Here is a 15,133-nt window from a genome sequence, read left to right on the forward strand (position 1 = left end):
TCTCGGTGCCGTACAACTGAAAAATGAGATAGTTTTCCAGAAAATACTTTTTGAAAAATGAATCATTTTCTAGAAAACTCTAATGCCGAAACAAACAGAACGAAGGTTAAGAATGAGTTTCCTTTAACTCAATTGTTAAAGTTTTTAATGATTGTATAAGATATCTGGGATTCAATTATTGTTTACACCAAAAACTGATTGGTGTCTTGATATGATGATAAAGAGCTATCATTAAGAGCGAACGTCATAGGTTGAAACTCTCTCTCTCTCTCTCTCTCTCTCTCTCTCTCTCTCTCTCTCTCTCTCTCTCTCTCTCTCTCTCTCTCTCTCTCTCTCTCTCTCTCTCTCTATATATATATATATATATATATATATATATTAAGAAGATAGAAGGGAGGACCCATCCATCCTCATCTCTAGTTACTAGGAGGAAAACCAATGAGGAAGAAAAGAGATGTTAATGGGCTTATCCTATCTATTATTTTGTTTGGCAATTTAATTGGAATAAATTGAATAGCAAAAGGAAATCAAATTGAATAAATATTCCCTCTCAAACATCCCTTTCAAAAGTGAAGGGTATTTAACACTACCAACATGGTTGGTTTTCCAAAAAAATGAGGCTCCATTATTGCATAGGGGAAAGCCAAATCACATTAAGATTGCCTTAACATCTTGATGACAAATGGTTTGATCGACGAGAGGATGTTGTCACAAGAGAAAGGCAAAGAAGGGGTTGAGTAATGATGGATCGTAGTGGTGACGATTCAAGAAAGGTGAATCGAATTGCTTTCTATTTTATTTATGAAGATCCTATTTCTGTAGTTTTAAAATTATTCCTTTATCAAAACAAGTTTTTTTTTTTTTTAACATTAAAATTTTAATTATTTTTTTAAAATGAAATTATGTCATTTAAGAAATTTTATTTTTATTAGTTTTTATATCCATAATAAGGGTTAGGTGGTTGATTTTGTGTTCGTGCCTACATTTTGAAGGTATTATTAGTCATCGAACTGATGTCCATCAATTTCTTCTCTTTTTCTTTTGATGGTTGAAGCCGATTTCAAATGGTTTGGTCAATATTAGTCATTGGATAAATACCCCTAATCAAAAGTGGGAGAACCACAATTTTTTTTTTTTTTTAATGAAATAAAGGTGAAATACTACTTTATTATATAAACTCCTAAACACACTTTAGTTTCCAACCTCAATTTATAATTAAAAAAAAAAAAAAAATCACCTTATGACCTTATCTACCACAAGACTGGGGGAGAATATATGAAAGAAAATGCCAACGGGGTTGGTTCAGTTAGTAAGGCTCGAATGCTTCGCCCAAAAGACCTAGGTTTGAGTCCTACCGTCAGCAATTCTCCTTGGTAGGCAATCTTAAGTCCAATGTAAGTCTCCTCTGATACCTGCGGTTTGCCTTGGCCCTGGCCTAGGCCTAGATTCAAATCTTTTGGATTTCCTAGGGTATTCTACCAATAGATTTCCTTAAATCTTAACCACTCTTTTATGATTTAAGAGTCTAGATTCTACCATATCATTATTCCACTAATAATACTCTTAAAATAATAAAATAATGTTGCAAACAAAACAATTAAGATTATTGTTAGTGGAATGCTAACATGACAAAATTTAGACTATTAAACCATTAAAGAATGGTTAAGATCTAAGGAAATCTATTTGGTAGAGTACCTTAAGAAATCTAAAGGATCTGAATCCCCCTAGCCCTGGTATGGAGGAATTCAAATCTTATATCACACTTTTTCTGCTTCACTATATACTTCACAAATAAAAACATGCCACATGTCCATCTATTTTATTAAATGCTAAATTTATGCCTTTTATTATTTTAATTTTCTAAAATAAATAACCCATCATATTTAGGAAATTGAAATAATAGAAGATATAAATTTAGCATTTAATAAAATAGATGAACATGTTGCATGTTTTAATTTGTGGAGTATATAGTGGAGTAAGAAGAGTATGATAGAAAATTTGGACTCAGTATGGAGTAGCCTCTCCTCACCTAAACTTATGTTTATTGAAAAAAAAAAAAAAGAAAAAAAGAAAAAAAGAAGAAGAAAGAAAATAGTAAAAGAAAGAAGGGAGGGGTTTTGAATTGAAAAAATGGGTCAAAATTGGGAATTAACCCCATTTTCCCAACTATTTAGTAGGCATGGTTTTGAAACTATATTTTTTAATAACATCTCGAGTTTCTAAAACTTGATTTAGGGTTTATAAATCGAGTTTTAGAGACTTGGTTTTCATGTTCTAATCAGGTTTGATTTGGCCATTCTCCACATGGCGTCCATCTGGAAATCGAGTCTCTAAAACCTGATTAATAACTAGACAGTTTGAACCTCCAAAGAAAACCAAAAGAAGCAATCAAAAAAACTGATATTAGTCAGATTTGATGGTTAGGACGTGAGACATGGCATGGACTCTTCTTTCGTCGCAAGTGCTCTTCTTTTGCTCCTCACCAGACCTCTCACATGGCATGGAGTCTCTTCTTTTGTTTGTTCTCTGCAAAGTCTTTTTTGGTTCTCATTTGTGAAGTGTGAAGTATGTAGAGTGAAGCACGTGTAGTTTGGTGATTGAGTGTATCTTATAAAAGTAAGTGGTTGCTGAGCTAGTGTGACTTGTGAAGTGTACTGTCAACTCAATATTTTCAAATAAAAGTTTGTTCACGTGTTGTCTTCTTTTGTTCGACACTAGGCTGTTTGTTTCCCATCTTCTTTACCACTTCTCCAGGAGGGAAAACAAAGTTTAGAGGGGACATGTGCAAGCTAAGGGCCTGACTAGCTCCTTGGCACATGACGCTGCAACCCCCATTGGTGCATGAGTAAACTTACCAAAAAAGAAAAAGATCGAGTATCTAAGACTCGATTTTTAGGTGAACGCCATATGAAAAAAGTGTCACTTCAGACTTGATCAAAACATGAAAAAGTGTCACTTCACGCCTAATCAGAACATGAAAACCGAGCCTCAAAGATTCGATTTATAGGTCATAAATCGAGCCTCTTAGACTCGAAATGTTAGTTTGGAATATACTTTCAAAACATGACCTATTAATTATATTGTTTGACAAACAATGTTAGCTTCCAATTTTGGCCAAAAAAATTTACCAAACTCAAGTTTGCCAAACTTGACTTCTAAAAACAGCCTAACTTATAAAATAGTTCCACAAAAAGTCTAACATACAAAATAGTTTAAAAAACAGTGTTACACATAAATTTTTTTTCTAAAAAACTATTATTCCGCAAATTTTGCCGGAATACGGGCCCATGAATAGAAAGGGAAAAGAAAGCCGCCGCCAACTCAATAAAAAGAACTCAAACATAAGCACGAGTACACCACGCTCCTCCAACCCTAAACTTCCGACGCGTCTCCGCGCGTGCCAAACACCACCACCAAATCAACTCGTCCTCGTCCTCAGCACAGCACCGCACACGAACAAAACAAAACAAAGAAAATCAAATTACCGAAAAACGTTTTCCCCTAAACCCCCAAATCTCAAAAACTTCTTTTTCACACACTGATCACAGACTCATCACTCAACTCTCCATGGAGTTTCACGAAGGAGCTTGCGAGCTGAAACTACTCCAAACTCTCGATGGCCACACCGACAGAGTATGGAGCCTCGCTTGGAACCCGGCCACCGGCACCGCCGAAACCCCTCTCGTCTTCGCCTCTTGCAGCGGCGACAAAACCGTTCGAATCTGGGAACAAAATCCTTCTCCTTCTTCTTCCTCTTCTTCCTATTCCTCTTGGAACTGCAAGGTTGGTAGTATTTCCTTATCTCCGTAACCAAACACACCCCCACCCCGCACACAAATACTAACTCTTTTTATCAAACTCGATAATTTAATCAGGCAGTTTTAGAAGACACGCACACGAGAACCGTCCGATCTTGCTCCTGGTCTCCATCAGGAAAATTACTAGCCGTTGCTAGCTTCGATGCCACCACTTCAATTTGGGAAAACGTTGGTGGTGATTTCGAATGTGTTTCCACATTAGAGGTAATAATAATAATAAAAACTTTGTACATTGGTTGTGTAAATTGTGTACATTAACTAGTGTTGTTATTATCAATTTTTAGGGTCATGAAAATGAAGTGAAAAGCGTGTCGTGGAACGCGGCCGGGACGCTGCTCGCCACGTGTGGCCGGGATAAGTCGGTTTGGATTTGGGAAGCGCAGCCGGGGAACGAGTTCGAGTGTGTTTCGGTTTTGCAAGGACATTCACAGGATGTTAAGATGGTTCTGTGGCATCCTACATTGGATGTTTTGTTCTCTTGTAGCTATGATAACACTGTTAAGGTAAAATGTTTCTGCTTTTTTTTTTTTTTTTTTTTTTTTTTTTTTGTGTGTGTCTATGAATTTGCCTTTTTTATGAAGAAAATTCAGTTTTTGATTACGTGTCGATTTTTGATCAATAACTTGTAGGTTTGGGCAGACGATGATGATGATTGGCAGTGTGTTCAGACTTTAGGTGAACCTAACAAGTAATCTACATTTGAATCCTTAACCTCTTTGTGTAATAGTGTATTTTTGTCTGAGTGCAAATATATATATGTATGAGTGTTAATGATGTTTTAATGATATGTCAGTGGTCATTCTTCGACGGTTTGGGCACTTTCTTTCAACAAAACCGGAGATAAAATGGTCACATGTAGGTAGGTGAAATAATCGAGATGTGTCTTTTCCTTTTGGTACTCGTTTAATGGCATTGGTGGGAAAATATGTTGTTTAAATTATAGTGGCAAGATGAATTGAAATGGTAATGCGCGGTTTTTGCAGTGATGATCTTACTCTAAAGATATGGGAAATGGACAGCACAAGTATGCAATCTGCTGATGGCTATGCTCCTTGGTGAGGACTATGCTACCCTTATATGTATTAGCATTTTTTTTTTTTTTTTTTTTTTTTTTTTTTGGGGCGGCAGAATTTGCGTTTGGTGTTGCACATTTAGGAACTTCTACAATACTGTTTGAGATATTCTATTAATGGGAGGGTACAGGGTATGTGTGTATGTATTTCCAACAGTTTGTGGAGGACTTCAGCTCCTTCTATTCCTAAATATAAGAAATATTTGATGGACTTTCTGTTAGCACCAAGCAATGAAGTAGGGACTAGAGAGCATGTGTAAAACCAATTTTCTCTAGGAATTCACTTGTTATATATGAATCTGAATCTCCATCCCTTCCACCTTGTTGCCTTTTGATACTAATATCATGTCTAGGTGAGATTGGATTTATTTTCTTCTCTTGTCTGTGATAGGAAACCTAGTATTTTGAAGCTAGGTTGTTCTGAACTTCACAAACACACAGATGTGCATGGGTGTGACATCCCCCACTCTCCCCTAGGCTGTCCACACACACGCCACTGGGGGGATGAGGGTGTTCCACGATCACTATTATTATGAAGAAATTTGGTGTTTGCTGAATATAATATATTTCTTACAAGTTTATACTTTCAAGAGTAAGAAAATCAATGCTTGTAAAGGAAACAAGAAGGATATGGCTTATGCTAGACTTATTCTTTTATGTTCTCTTGTATACTTCCTCTGTACTTGAGTTGGATCCCATTAGTGCTTTTATAAATAAATACATTATTTGCTTAAAAGAGAAAAAAAATCTGTAATTATATACATGGTTTGGGATATTAGTGAGTTATTCAGGTTTTCAAGATTTTACTGTGAGGCCTAGAGGGGATGTTTTCATCTGATAATGTTTGTTTCATTTTTTTCCAAAATTATATACAAAAATAGCATAATCAATATTATCTTGATGCTTTTCCATGGGGACGAGTCATCTACTGTTGAACAGAAATTATGCAATGTTGTAATGCTGTTTTCATAATACCTGCTTCATTAACCATATCATACATCACAAAGGAATCAAAGTTAATTTATTTAGCCTGTATTATTTGATAAAGCGGTGCTTATTGCCGAGTCTTTTACACTTTTATATCTGACTGCTTATTTGAACACTAATACAAGGTTCCTCCTTTTGGGTTTTCAGGAGACATCTCTGCACTATCACAGGTTATCATGATCGAACAATTTTCTCAGTTCATTGGTCAAGGTAGTGACAGTTGAACTTCACTGATCATTGTTTTACTTATATAAAAAAATGGTAGTGACAGTTGAACTAATTACAAGAAAAAAAATTGTCCCATTTGTGGGTCTATTTACTTCTATTTTTGTAAACTTTCTCAGATTTAAACCCCATTTACTCACCCTTTTAATGTTAAATTAGCATTACAAACAGCTACACAGAAATCGTAAATAGTAAATTGTCTATATACTCTGCCATGATAATATGGGTGTGACTGCACATGTTTTCTTCTTACTCAACCCCCACCTCACCCACAAAACACATACACAAACACAAGAAAAGGGGAATAAGGAGAGGCTAAGGAAAGCCTTTGTTTCTACTTGCATCATTAAGACATCAAATAGTGTTTATACCATTCCTAAACTCAAATGCTAAACTTGAGGGCTAGTCATATGCTTGGTCTGAAAAGCTCGATTTTTGTGCTGAAGGGTATTAACTTATCACTACCATCCTATCCTCTATCACAATTGTTTGGCCTCTTAGAGTTCAAATAGCATATAAGAAAGATTAGATATTATATAATACTCAAGTTAACTTTAGCTAACATTCTTTCATATAAAAGAGAGGGGGTGGGGGGGAGGGACTGTTGTATCGACTTAGCCCTCAATTTGGTTTGGTTACATTCATCTTATTCAATCAAAATATGTACAATGCTACATACATACATAAGTTCATATATTTGTATGCCCATTATATGTGTGTGTGTGTGTGGAGTGGGGTTTGAGTGAACTTAATACAAGTGTTCTTTCCTACATGAAGCAGTTGTACTCTTTCCTTTTATTTGTTTATTTTTCAAAAAAAGTTGTCCCACCATGACTTAATTATATTCTCTTTGTGAATATGACAGTGAGGGTATTATTGCCAGTGGAGCAGCTGATGATGCCATACGATTTTTTGTGGAGGACAAAGATGGTTTGGTATTCAATAATATCCCTTCACCTTTTTCATTACATGCTATTATTTATTGACATTAATACTGACAATGCTGCATTATCATCATTATTTCTGAAATGGATATAATTAATGGGCATTGATCTCCACTGTCCTGATGCATATTAGCTTCCATGTGTGCTGAGGATTATTATTTTTATATTTTTAGGGGAGAAGATCCTCTAGATTATGTGATCTGAATATTTATTTCCTGCCCCCACTTCATTGGGGGTGTTTATGCCAATGAGCTCAAGCTCAAATTGCATCTCCTTTCCTTGTTAAGAGTAAAGTGGAGGGTAAGTCGTGGGTTCAAGATTCATCGGGTGCTTGTGTAACTTACTAATCAAAAAATTGTTTGGGATGTTTATGTTAGTATCCCTGCAAACACTTTATGATTTCTTGGAGGGACCATGTATAGAACCCCTTGTGGATGCGTCTGAGACATACATATAATGTGTTTTTAAAAAAAAAAAAAATCAATAATAGAGATTAGTTTGAATTATTAGAACATGACAAACTGTACCTGCAAGTGATATTCTTATTTAAATTAATTTTCTAGAATGAATTATATGTCCTTTGTAGAGATGAGCGACGGGGAACTTTCTTTGTCAATTTATTTTGTTGGTAGTCATGTCAGTTGGAGGAATGAGTTTAAAATTAATATCTTGATGATGACAATAATGTTTATCCACTTACACTAACACCTGTACGGTGGTTCTCTCATAGGTCTTTTAAAACGGAAGAGTGAAGTTTTTATTGACCTTTTATGAAGTTTTTAGGGGGATTTTTATACTTGAATTGTTTGACCCCTTGTACACTGGGAGTGTACAAGGATGTTCCATTTTTGATATCAATAAAACTTATTTTTTATCAACAAAAAAGGGGGGGAGGGGGGATTTTATCAAGTCTGAGAAAACCAATTTAGCAGATTGTGCAGTGTAACCTTTAGAAATTCTTCGAAATTCTATATACCTGATTTTTTACTTATGGAGTTTGAAACTACCAATTGAGATTATCAACTCTATTGTTGCTTTTATAACAGGTTGATGGACCTTCATATAAGTTGCTGCTGAAGGAGGAAAAGGCACATGGCATGGATATAAATTCAGTGCAATGGAGCCCTGGGGTAAGATTTCTTACTAGAAAATCTCAAGTGCAACCCTATTCACATGGCCACTCACATAGCTACAAAATCCTCTTCACACATGATGAAATCCTGTGGTTGGATGGGTTATGGGTGCCCAAAATATACTAACAATTTCATTGTTTGTGAAAAATGTTTTCTTGATATTTTGATAGATCAGGTAACCACATCTTGCCGTGCTTAAAAGGCGTTTTATTCATCTGTTTACCGTTTTAGTCTCATTTATCTGTGTTGGCATTTTCCTTTATATTAGGAAAAACGACTATTGGCTTCTGCAAGTGATGATGGTACGGTCAAGATATGGGAACTGGCTTCACTATGTACAGGTCAACATGTCTTGCTGAGCATAAAAATGTTCTATTTGTCAATTTGCCATGGACATTTAAAGTCTCATCAATCTGTAATAACATTTTTTTTTGGTCAATCATCAGGAAATGGCTACTAGCTACTGCAAGTGATGATGGTACGATAAAGATATGGAAGCTAGCTTCACGAAACGGCTCCAACTTCTAATTATTATTTTTTGATGCCAATTATGTCTGAATGAGTGATTGTACAAATTCTACATTAATTGAAGTTTTGTGAAATATCAAGATAGTTTATTTAGCCAAGCCTTTTGGCTTAAATGGCATTAGCCCCCTCAGTAAAAGGGGAAGCCAGGTTTCAAACTACAGTCATCTGGGTAGGGAGGGAGTTTACCCTATTGGATAAACCAAGGTAATTATGTCTAATACAGGAAAAGGTTATTTTCTCAAGGAAAATGTGGCTGTAATTATTGTCCAGCAGATTTGCTCTGCTCATTTGAACCATAAGTTGTTTATAAGATAATTTTGTCTCTGGCTTTGCATTCTCTTTCTCTCTGTGATTATTAGTTCAAAGCAAGTACTGTGCATGTGGTATTGAGTGCCTATGTATGAAATCTGGTTGTAGATAGTGAAAGTCACGCCTTGCTGGTAAATCAGTGAGCAAGAAATTGCACTACTACTACTTTGCTAAGTGTGATATTCGTTGCAACATTTGTTTGGGTGTCAAAGTATGAGCCTTAATAAAATAATCTACATTGCTGAGTCAACTACAGAGAGTTGGGCAGTAATTTACTGACTAAAATTAGGTTCAGTTGGATACAGACCTTAGGGTGCTCTAGCCGATTGTTCTAAATTTCTAATCACTTCTACAACTCTCACAACTACTCTTCGATTATCTTGGACCACGTCATAGTTTCTGGAAGCTGGAGAGGTCTGAGAGTAGAGAAATGGAATTTATAGGCCTTTTAAATTAATGTCCAGAGACTAGAAAAGGAATAGAAAGATAAGCATTGAACAATCAGGCTAATTACGATCGATTTGCTAAATATTCAAGATTTAAGATGACCTACTAAAAGAAGGAATGGCGATTGAGAAACATGTTGCACTCTTCATACTTTTCAAAATCCTCATCCTGGGTTTGGATTTGCAGAATTGAAATTCCTGGATCTATCAAGTAAATCCAATATAAATTTAATCAACACATGATAATTTTTGGAGATTTTGATAAAAAAAAAAAAACATTTATGATGTTATTATTATGGAATTTCATTTCAAGTTCACATTGTAAAGAAAACCTAGATTCTTTTGCCTGATTTAAATATAAAACACATGATATTATTTTTGGATTTTGCTCAAAGAAAAACACTTATGATGTTCTGGAATTGCATTTCAAATTCACATATTAGTAAAACTTAGATCCCCCTTCATAAATTTCTTCAATAAAAGAAAAAAAAAAAAAACTATCATTTCATACTTGATCTCAAGTCATTTAAACTACAGATTTTAAAAAACCAAATCATTTTCTTTCGAACCACATATTCATCAACAGAATTATCAAAAAACCAAAAAAAAAAAAAATCAGAAGTTTCTATTTATTATGGTTTTCCTTCTCTCTCTCTCTCTCTCTCTCTCTTCTTCTTCTTCTTCTTCTTCTTTTTTTTTTTTTTTCCTTATAATTAAAAGTCTTATTTATAGAATCACAACTAGACCTAGAGACCAGGAAGAACAAGAAGGAATATCACCAATATTTTGCTGCAATCTATGAACCTCAAAGCCAGGAAATCATTCACATATGTTTTCTTCAGTATGAAAAAAGATTAAGATACGTGCATAACTGTGATTGAAAACAATAATAATAATAATAAAAAACATCTTACAAAAACAAAAAATTCAACACCTGTTTTCTATTCTTAACCCGCTAGAAGTTGCTCTCCTTCCCTCATCAGCCAAAGCTGCACGAGCTGACATGATTCCATTAGGGACTAAAGAAGCATCAAAAGCAGAACAATCTATCCAATCCTTCAAAAGCTCTTCCTGACCCCATATATCTGGAATCCAAACCTGACCAGCCACCTCAACTCTATGCCTCTTCAGCCTCTCACGTGCACTATCTTCTGGCATGACCATGGCCATAGAGCTCTTCTGTTCTTTGCCAACATCTACTAGACTCGAAGGCAGGCCTTGCAATGCAGTTTCCTTCTTGTCAAAGTGACTGGTTTTTGAAGATGAGCCTTGTGTAACCTTGTTATCATCACCATCATTATCATAGGAAGGGCTTTCTTGTTCAGTTTCATTGTTATAATAAGGGCGATGGATTTTCTTGGACTCTAGTGGTTGAGAAGGAATATGGCAATGGAATTCAGCTGAATTTTGGTTATCCATTTTGGTGGGGGGTTTTTTTCTCATGCAATGAGAATGGGAAATGGTTCTTCTTCTTCTTTTTCTTCCTCTTCTTCTTCTTGTTGTTCAACTTTGCTTCTTTCTCTATTGCTAACTTTTAGTTGAAAGATTACATGGGGGATTTATGTGTGGGAATAAAGCAAAGACAGTGGGTGGGGAGTTATTTTCCACGTCATTCGCAAGTGGTTTCTTTTTGTATGGTAAGTGACATGTGTACGTGTCTTGTTTGAGAATGGATTCCAATTTGAGTGGTAGTTCAAATATGATATATAATGCAAAAAGGAAAAAGGAAAAAGGAAAATGAGAGGTTTCATGGAAATGGGGGTGATTCCTTGGATGGATTTTTGGAGGATTGTGAAGTTGATGTTGATTTTGGGGCAAATTGTCTGATTTTTGGGTTTGAACCAATAGGGTTGCAGGTTTCGATTTGAGGGGGAGATTATTGAAACCAAAAGAAAATAATATGGAATTCTGCTTTTATTTAATGAGATTGAGACTGGATTGGGAGGTCTAAGAGATATTTCGATGTACACCTAACACACACCTTACACTATTTATTTTAGTTTGGGACTCATCAGAAACTACCACCCTTTATCCTTTGATACTTTCTTTCTTATTTTCTTATTTTCATGTTTGCTCAATACTTTATTATGTGACATTTTCTTAAATATAAAACTCCTTCTCAAATGGGAGGTTGTATTTTGTGTAATACTTTGGGAGTAGATTTCGCATACATAATCTTTTTCGTGTTAAAGAAATATTACATGCAATTATTACATAAAATAATAAATCATTCTTTGACCTAGCTAGTTCTTTGCCACCTATAAACATGAAATTCATGAATACATACGTGCATGATCTTTGCACTCTCAAGTGCGTATATAATGATTATAGACAAGTATAAAATTCATATTTATTTTCCATAAGTATTTAGGTAATAAGTTATAGTTAATGTATAGTTAAAATGGTATGAAAGTGTGTAAAATTTGTCATTTGTCAATTATCACCTCAAGAAATAAGGTCTCATTTGGAATGGTAACTCAAACACATATTTTTAATTTTTAAATAATATTATATATATTTTTACACATTTTTTTATTTACATATATTTTCAAACATATTTTTAAATAACAAGACATATATTTTAATTGCATTAAAATAAAAAATCACAATTTCTTTATGCTTATAAAATTTACTCATTACTCAAGCGTATCTATATCGTGCATGTGATCCCGATGCAAGGACAGTCCTCTTCTTGTCGTACATGGCCATTAGGGGTTGAGATGACAAATGATATAACAAAATAAAACTGAAAGGACAAAAGGCACCAATAGTTAGTTGATTTAAAAAAAAGAAAAAAAAGAAGCCCATACACAAATAAAATAGAGAGATTCTTGGCCATTAGGGGTTGAGATGACAAATAATATAAATAATAAAACTAAAAGGACAAAAAGTACCTTTAATTGGTTGATTAAAAAAAATTAATAAAAGGTAATCCGCAAATTAAGTATGTATTTGATATGACTTAATTTTTTTTAATTATTTTACTATTTAGTTTATATTTACTATTATTTATGAGTTTTATTACATTTTTTTATATTATTTATGGGTATCACTGTATTATTTTAACTAACTTTTACCTTTATCTACAGTATTTTAACAAAAAATTTTCAGTTTCAACAAAATAAACAGATTTCAAATAAACCTTAAATAGAGAAAATTAGATTATGAACACTGTCATTCCACCCCCAAGTGATACTAATTAAGCACTATTTTAAAAATTGAATTGAATAGTTCAACAAAAATTGGGTCCTAAATCGATCGGTTCAATAAAAATAAAAAATCACTCATTTTTGATTCTTTAACCATTACAGTTTTAAAAACCTAATACATATAGCTTTTTTTTTTTTTTTTTTTTTTTTTTTTTTTGAGAAACCTATAATACATATAATTAATCTCATAAATACGTAACTGGAAATTATTGCAGCCCGTGTAATACTTGTGGATACTGGATAGTGGTGAAAAATAACTTAATTTTAAAAATTTTATTCCTTGATTGCTTGATTTTTTTTTTAATAAAATTTTTTAATTAACTTTATTTTTTTTTTTTAGAAAAACCTTTTTTTAGGTTTTCAGATGGGGATGGCTGATCTGAATAGACAGAATTCGTCCAATATGTAAGTATTGCATTTACACGCACGCAATCTGAATTAGTCCAAGCTAGGTGAAGTTGAGTTCTTAAGACAAGGTGATCCCACTCCAAATGGAAAAGCACGCGGTCCACATGGGCCTGTTTTTTTTTTTTCTCTTTCACGCATGAAACCACGTCGTGTCTCAATATTATTCAAGACTAGTTATGCTCCGATTTCATTGTACCTTAAAATCTTTCATAATTAGCCTTATTAGGGTCTATTTGGATATGACTTATTACTGAAAACATTATAGCAAAATAATTTTTAAATGTGTGAATAGTGCCGTAAAGAAAAATTTGTTGAAATCCATATTTGTGGATCCCATGAACAATGCACAATATTCACACAAAAAAACGCAGATGTGCACGTCTGCTGTTTTCAGTGCAATCCAAATATACACTTATTACCTGCTATGGTTACAAAAGACACATCTAGATCCTAGAGAAGTATGGACCCCTTGTAACAATAAACCTTATGCAGTAGTCCACAACTCCACATTAGACTTGTTGGTAGATTAGATTTTCCCTCAACACCAACACATAATACTATAATATTAATATTTAAAAATGCGTAATATTTGTTGTTTGTTGCTATGTTCCTCTAGAGCCACATTAGCGTATATTTTGATCCAATGACGGTTTAAAGAATTTTTTCCAAGGTAATCATTAAGAAACTTAAATTATACAAAATCTAATAAAAACAGAATTCCATATGTTGACAAAACACACACACACACACGTAAATGCATAAAGTCTTACATTTTATTCTACGAGTTTTTTATTTTTTTATTTTTTTTAATTTTTTAATTTTGAAATCTTTGTATGATGGTTTCATTATCAATACTGTAAGTCTCATCTCTTTCAAAATTTCAGTTCAATAAAATTTTTCTTAGGCTTCTTTTTTTTTTTTTTTTTTTTTTTTTTTTTTTTTTTTGTTTTTGTTTGTAAGGGCTTAATATATTGTTAAGTGGACCAAAATTTAAGGACAAAGTTTGGCTACAAACTTAGTTAACTCTCACTAAACAAATTAATATAACTACATATTTTGAAAATCTAACTATTGAATTGCATGTTCTTTATATTCTTAAAACACATTTCATGTCAATCGGATGTTATTTACTATTCGATCCATAAACTTATTTTTTATGTATATTTTTAGAGTACAAAAATTTGAAATTTAAACATTTGATTGATGACATAGCTATTGATTTTTGATTTTCTTGAAATTTTGCAAGTATGAAGTGATATAAGAAGAAAATGTAATCCAATGATGAATTTATCAAAGTTCACATGCAATAAAAAAAATATTGAGTTGAGTTATAGCCTTAGTTTATAACCAAGTTTGTCCAAAATTTAATTATGTTGGGCCTAAAATAATTTAGGGTGATCACAATTTTTTTAAGGGTAAAAAAGTCATAAAACTTTTAAAATTTATATATAATAATTATTTTTTTCCAGGCTTGGGTGGTTCTGTGGCCACCTTGCCTTCAATGTGGAGCCATCCCTATTTTGGTCCACTTCGGTCCAATTTGGTTTATGAGTTATAGCCTTAGTTTACAACTAAGTTTGTCCAAAATTTAATTATGTTGGGCCTAAAAAAATTTAGGGTGATCACAATTTTTTTTTAAGGGTAAAAAAATTATAAAAATTATAAAATTTATATATAATAATAATTTTTTTCTAGGCTAAGGTGGTCCTGTGGCCACCTTGCCTACAATGTGGAGCAGCCCCCTGTTTTGGTCCAATTTGGTCTATTTGGTCCACTTCAGTTCATTTTGGTACAATTTGATCCAATTCGGTCTACTTTGCTCTAATTTGATCCATTTTGTATTTTGATCCACTTTAGTCCATTTATTTTGGTCCATGTCAGTCAACACCTTTCCGCAATCAAGTTTCCAAGGTAATTGGTAACAATAGATTATTGTCAAGGATAACAACATATTCCACCATTTTGCAAAAGTGTCGTGTTCCTGCAATTCAAATCCTTTCCTCCTAGACCTCCATGCACTATGTATGAGGATGTGCTAATTAAGCTACAAGGCC

The 15,133-nt window shown here is 33.5% G+C and overlaps 2 protein-coding genes across 3 annotated transcripts; one reads left to right on the plus strand and one right to left on the minus strand.

Annotated features, from left to right (window-relative positions):
- Positions 1-3,319: 3,319 nt before the first annotated feature.
- LOC115954153 (protein CIA1-like) lies at positions 3,320-9,044 on the plus strand. The gene is made up of 11 exons (XM_031072055.1): positions 3,320-3,783; positions 3,876-4,022; positions 4,103-4,321; positions 4,448-4,506; positions 4,612-4,677; positions 4,802-4,873; positions 6,025-6,087; positions 6,968-7,037; positions 8,093-8,176; positions 8,448-8,520; positions 8,626-9,044. The coding sequence occupies exons 1-11, from the start codon at positions 3,568-3,570 to the stop codon at positions 8,637-8,639; spliced, it is 1,083 nt and encodes a 360-aa protein (XP_030927915.1). The 5' UTR covers positions 3,320-3,567; the 3' UTR covers positions 8,640-9,044.
- Positions 9,045-9,284: 240 nt separating this feature from the next.
- On the minus strand, positions 9,285-11,012 carry LOC115953494 (protein BIC1-like). 2 transcript variants are annotated; one of them, XM_031071179.1, is made up of 2 exons: positions 10,397-11,012; positions 9,285-9,432 (listed from the first exon to the last, which is right to left on the minus strand). In XM_031071179.1, the coding sequence occupies exons 1-2, from the start codon at positions 10,903-10,905 to the stop codon at positions 9,381-9,383; spliced, it is 561 nt and encodes a 186-aa protein (XP_030927039.1). In that variant the 5' UTR covers positions 10,906-11,012; the 3' UTR covers positions 9,285-9,380. The 2 variants fall into 2 exon arrangements, with proteins under 2 accessions (XP_030927039.1, XP_030927040.1); XM_031071180.1 differs by lacking the exon at positions 9,285-9,432 and adding an exon at positions 9,467-9,666 and having other exon boundaries at positions 10,397-11,010.
- Positions 11,013-15,133: the final 4,121 nt, after the last annotated feature.

The sequence above is a fragment of the Quercus lobata genome, chromosome 7 (assembly GCF_001633185.2).
Source record: "Quercus lobata isolate SW786 chromosome 7, ValleyOak3.0 Primary Assembly, whole genome shotgun sequence".
Lineage (NCBI taxonomy): Eukaryota > Viridiplantae > Streptophyta > Magnoliopsida > Fagales > Fagaceae > Quercus > Quercus lobata.

Coding starts and splice junctions, on each gene's coding strand:
- LOC115953494 (XM_031071179.1), bottom strand. CDS start 10,905: ATGAGAAAAAAACCCCCCACCAAAATGGATAACCAAAATTCAGCTGAA. Junction 9,433..10,396: donor GGGTTAAGAATAGAAAACAG/GTGTTGAATTTT, acceptor CTCTACTCTCAG/ACCTCTCCAGCTTCCAGAAA.
- LOC115954153 (XM_031072055.1), top strand. CDS start 3,568: ATGGAGTTTCACGAAGGAGCTTGCGAGCTGAAACTACTCCAAACTCTC. Junction 4,678..4,801: donor GATAAAATGGTCACATGTAG/GTAGGTGAAATA, acceptor CGGTTTTTGCAG/TGATGATCTTACTCTAAAGA. Junction 7,038..8,092: donor TGGAGGACAAAGATGGTTTG/GTATTCAATAAT, acceptor CTTTTATAACAG/GTTGATGGACCTTCATATAA.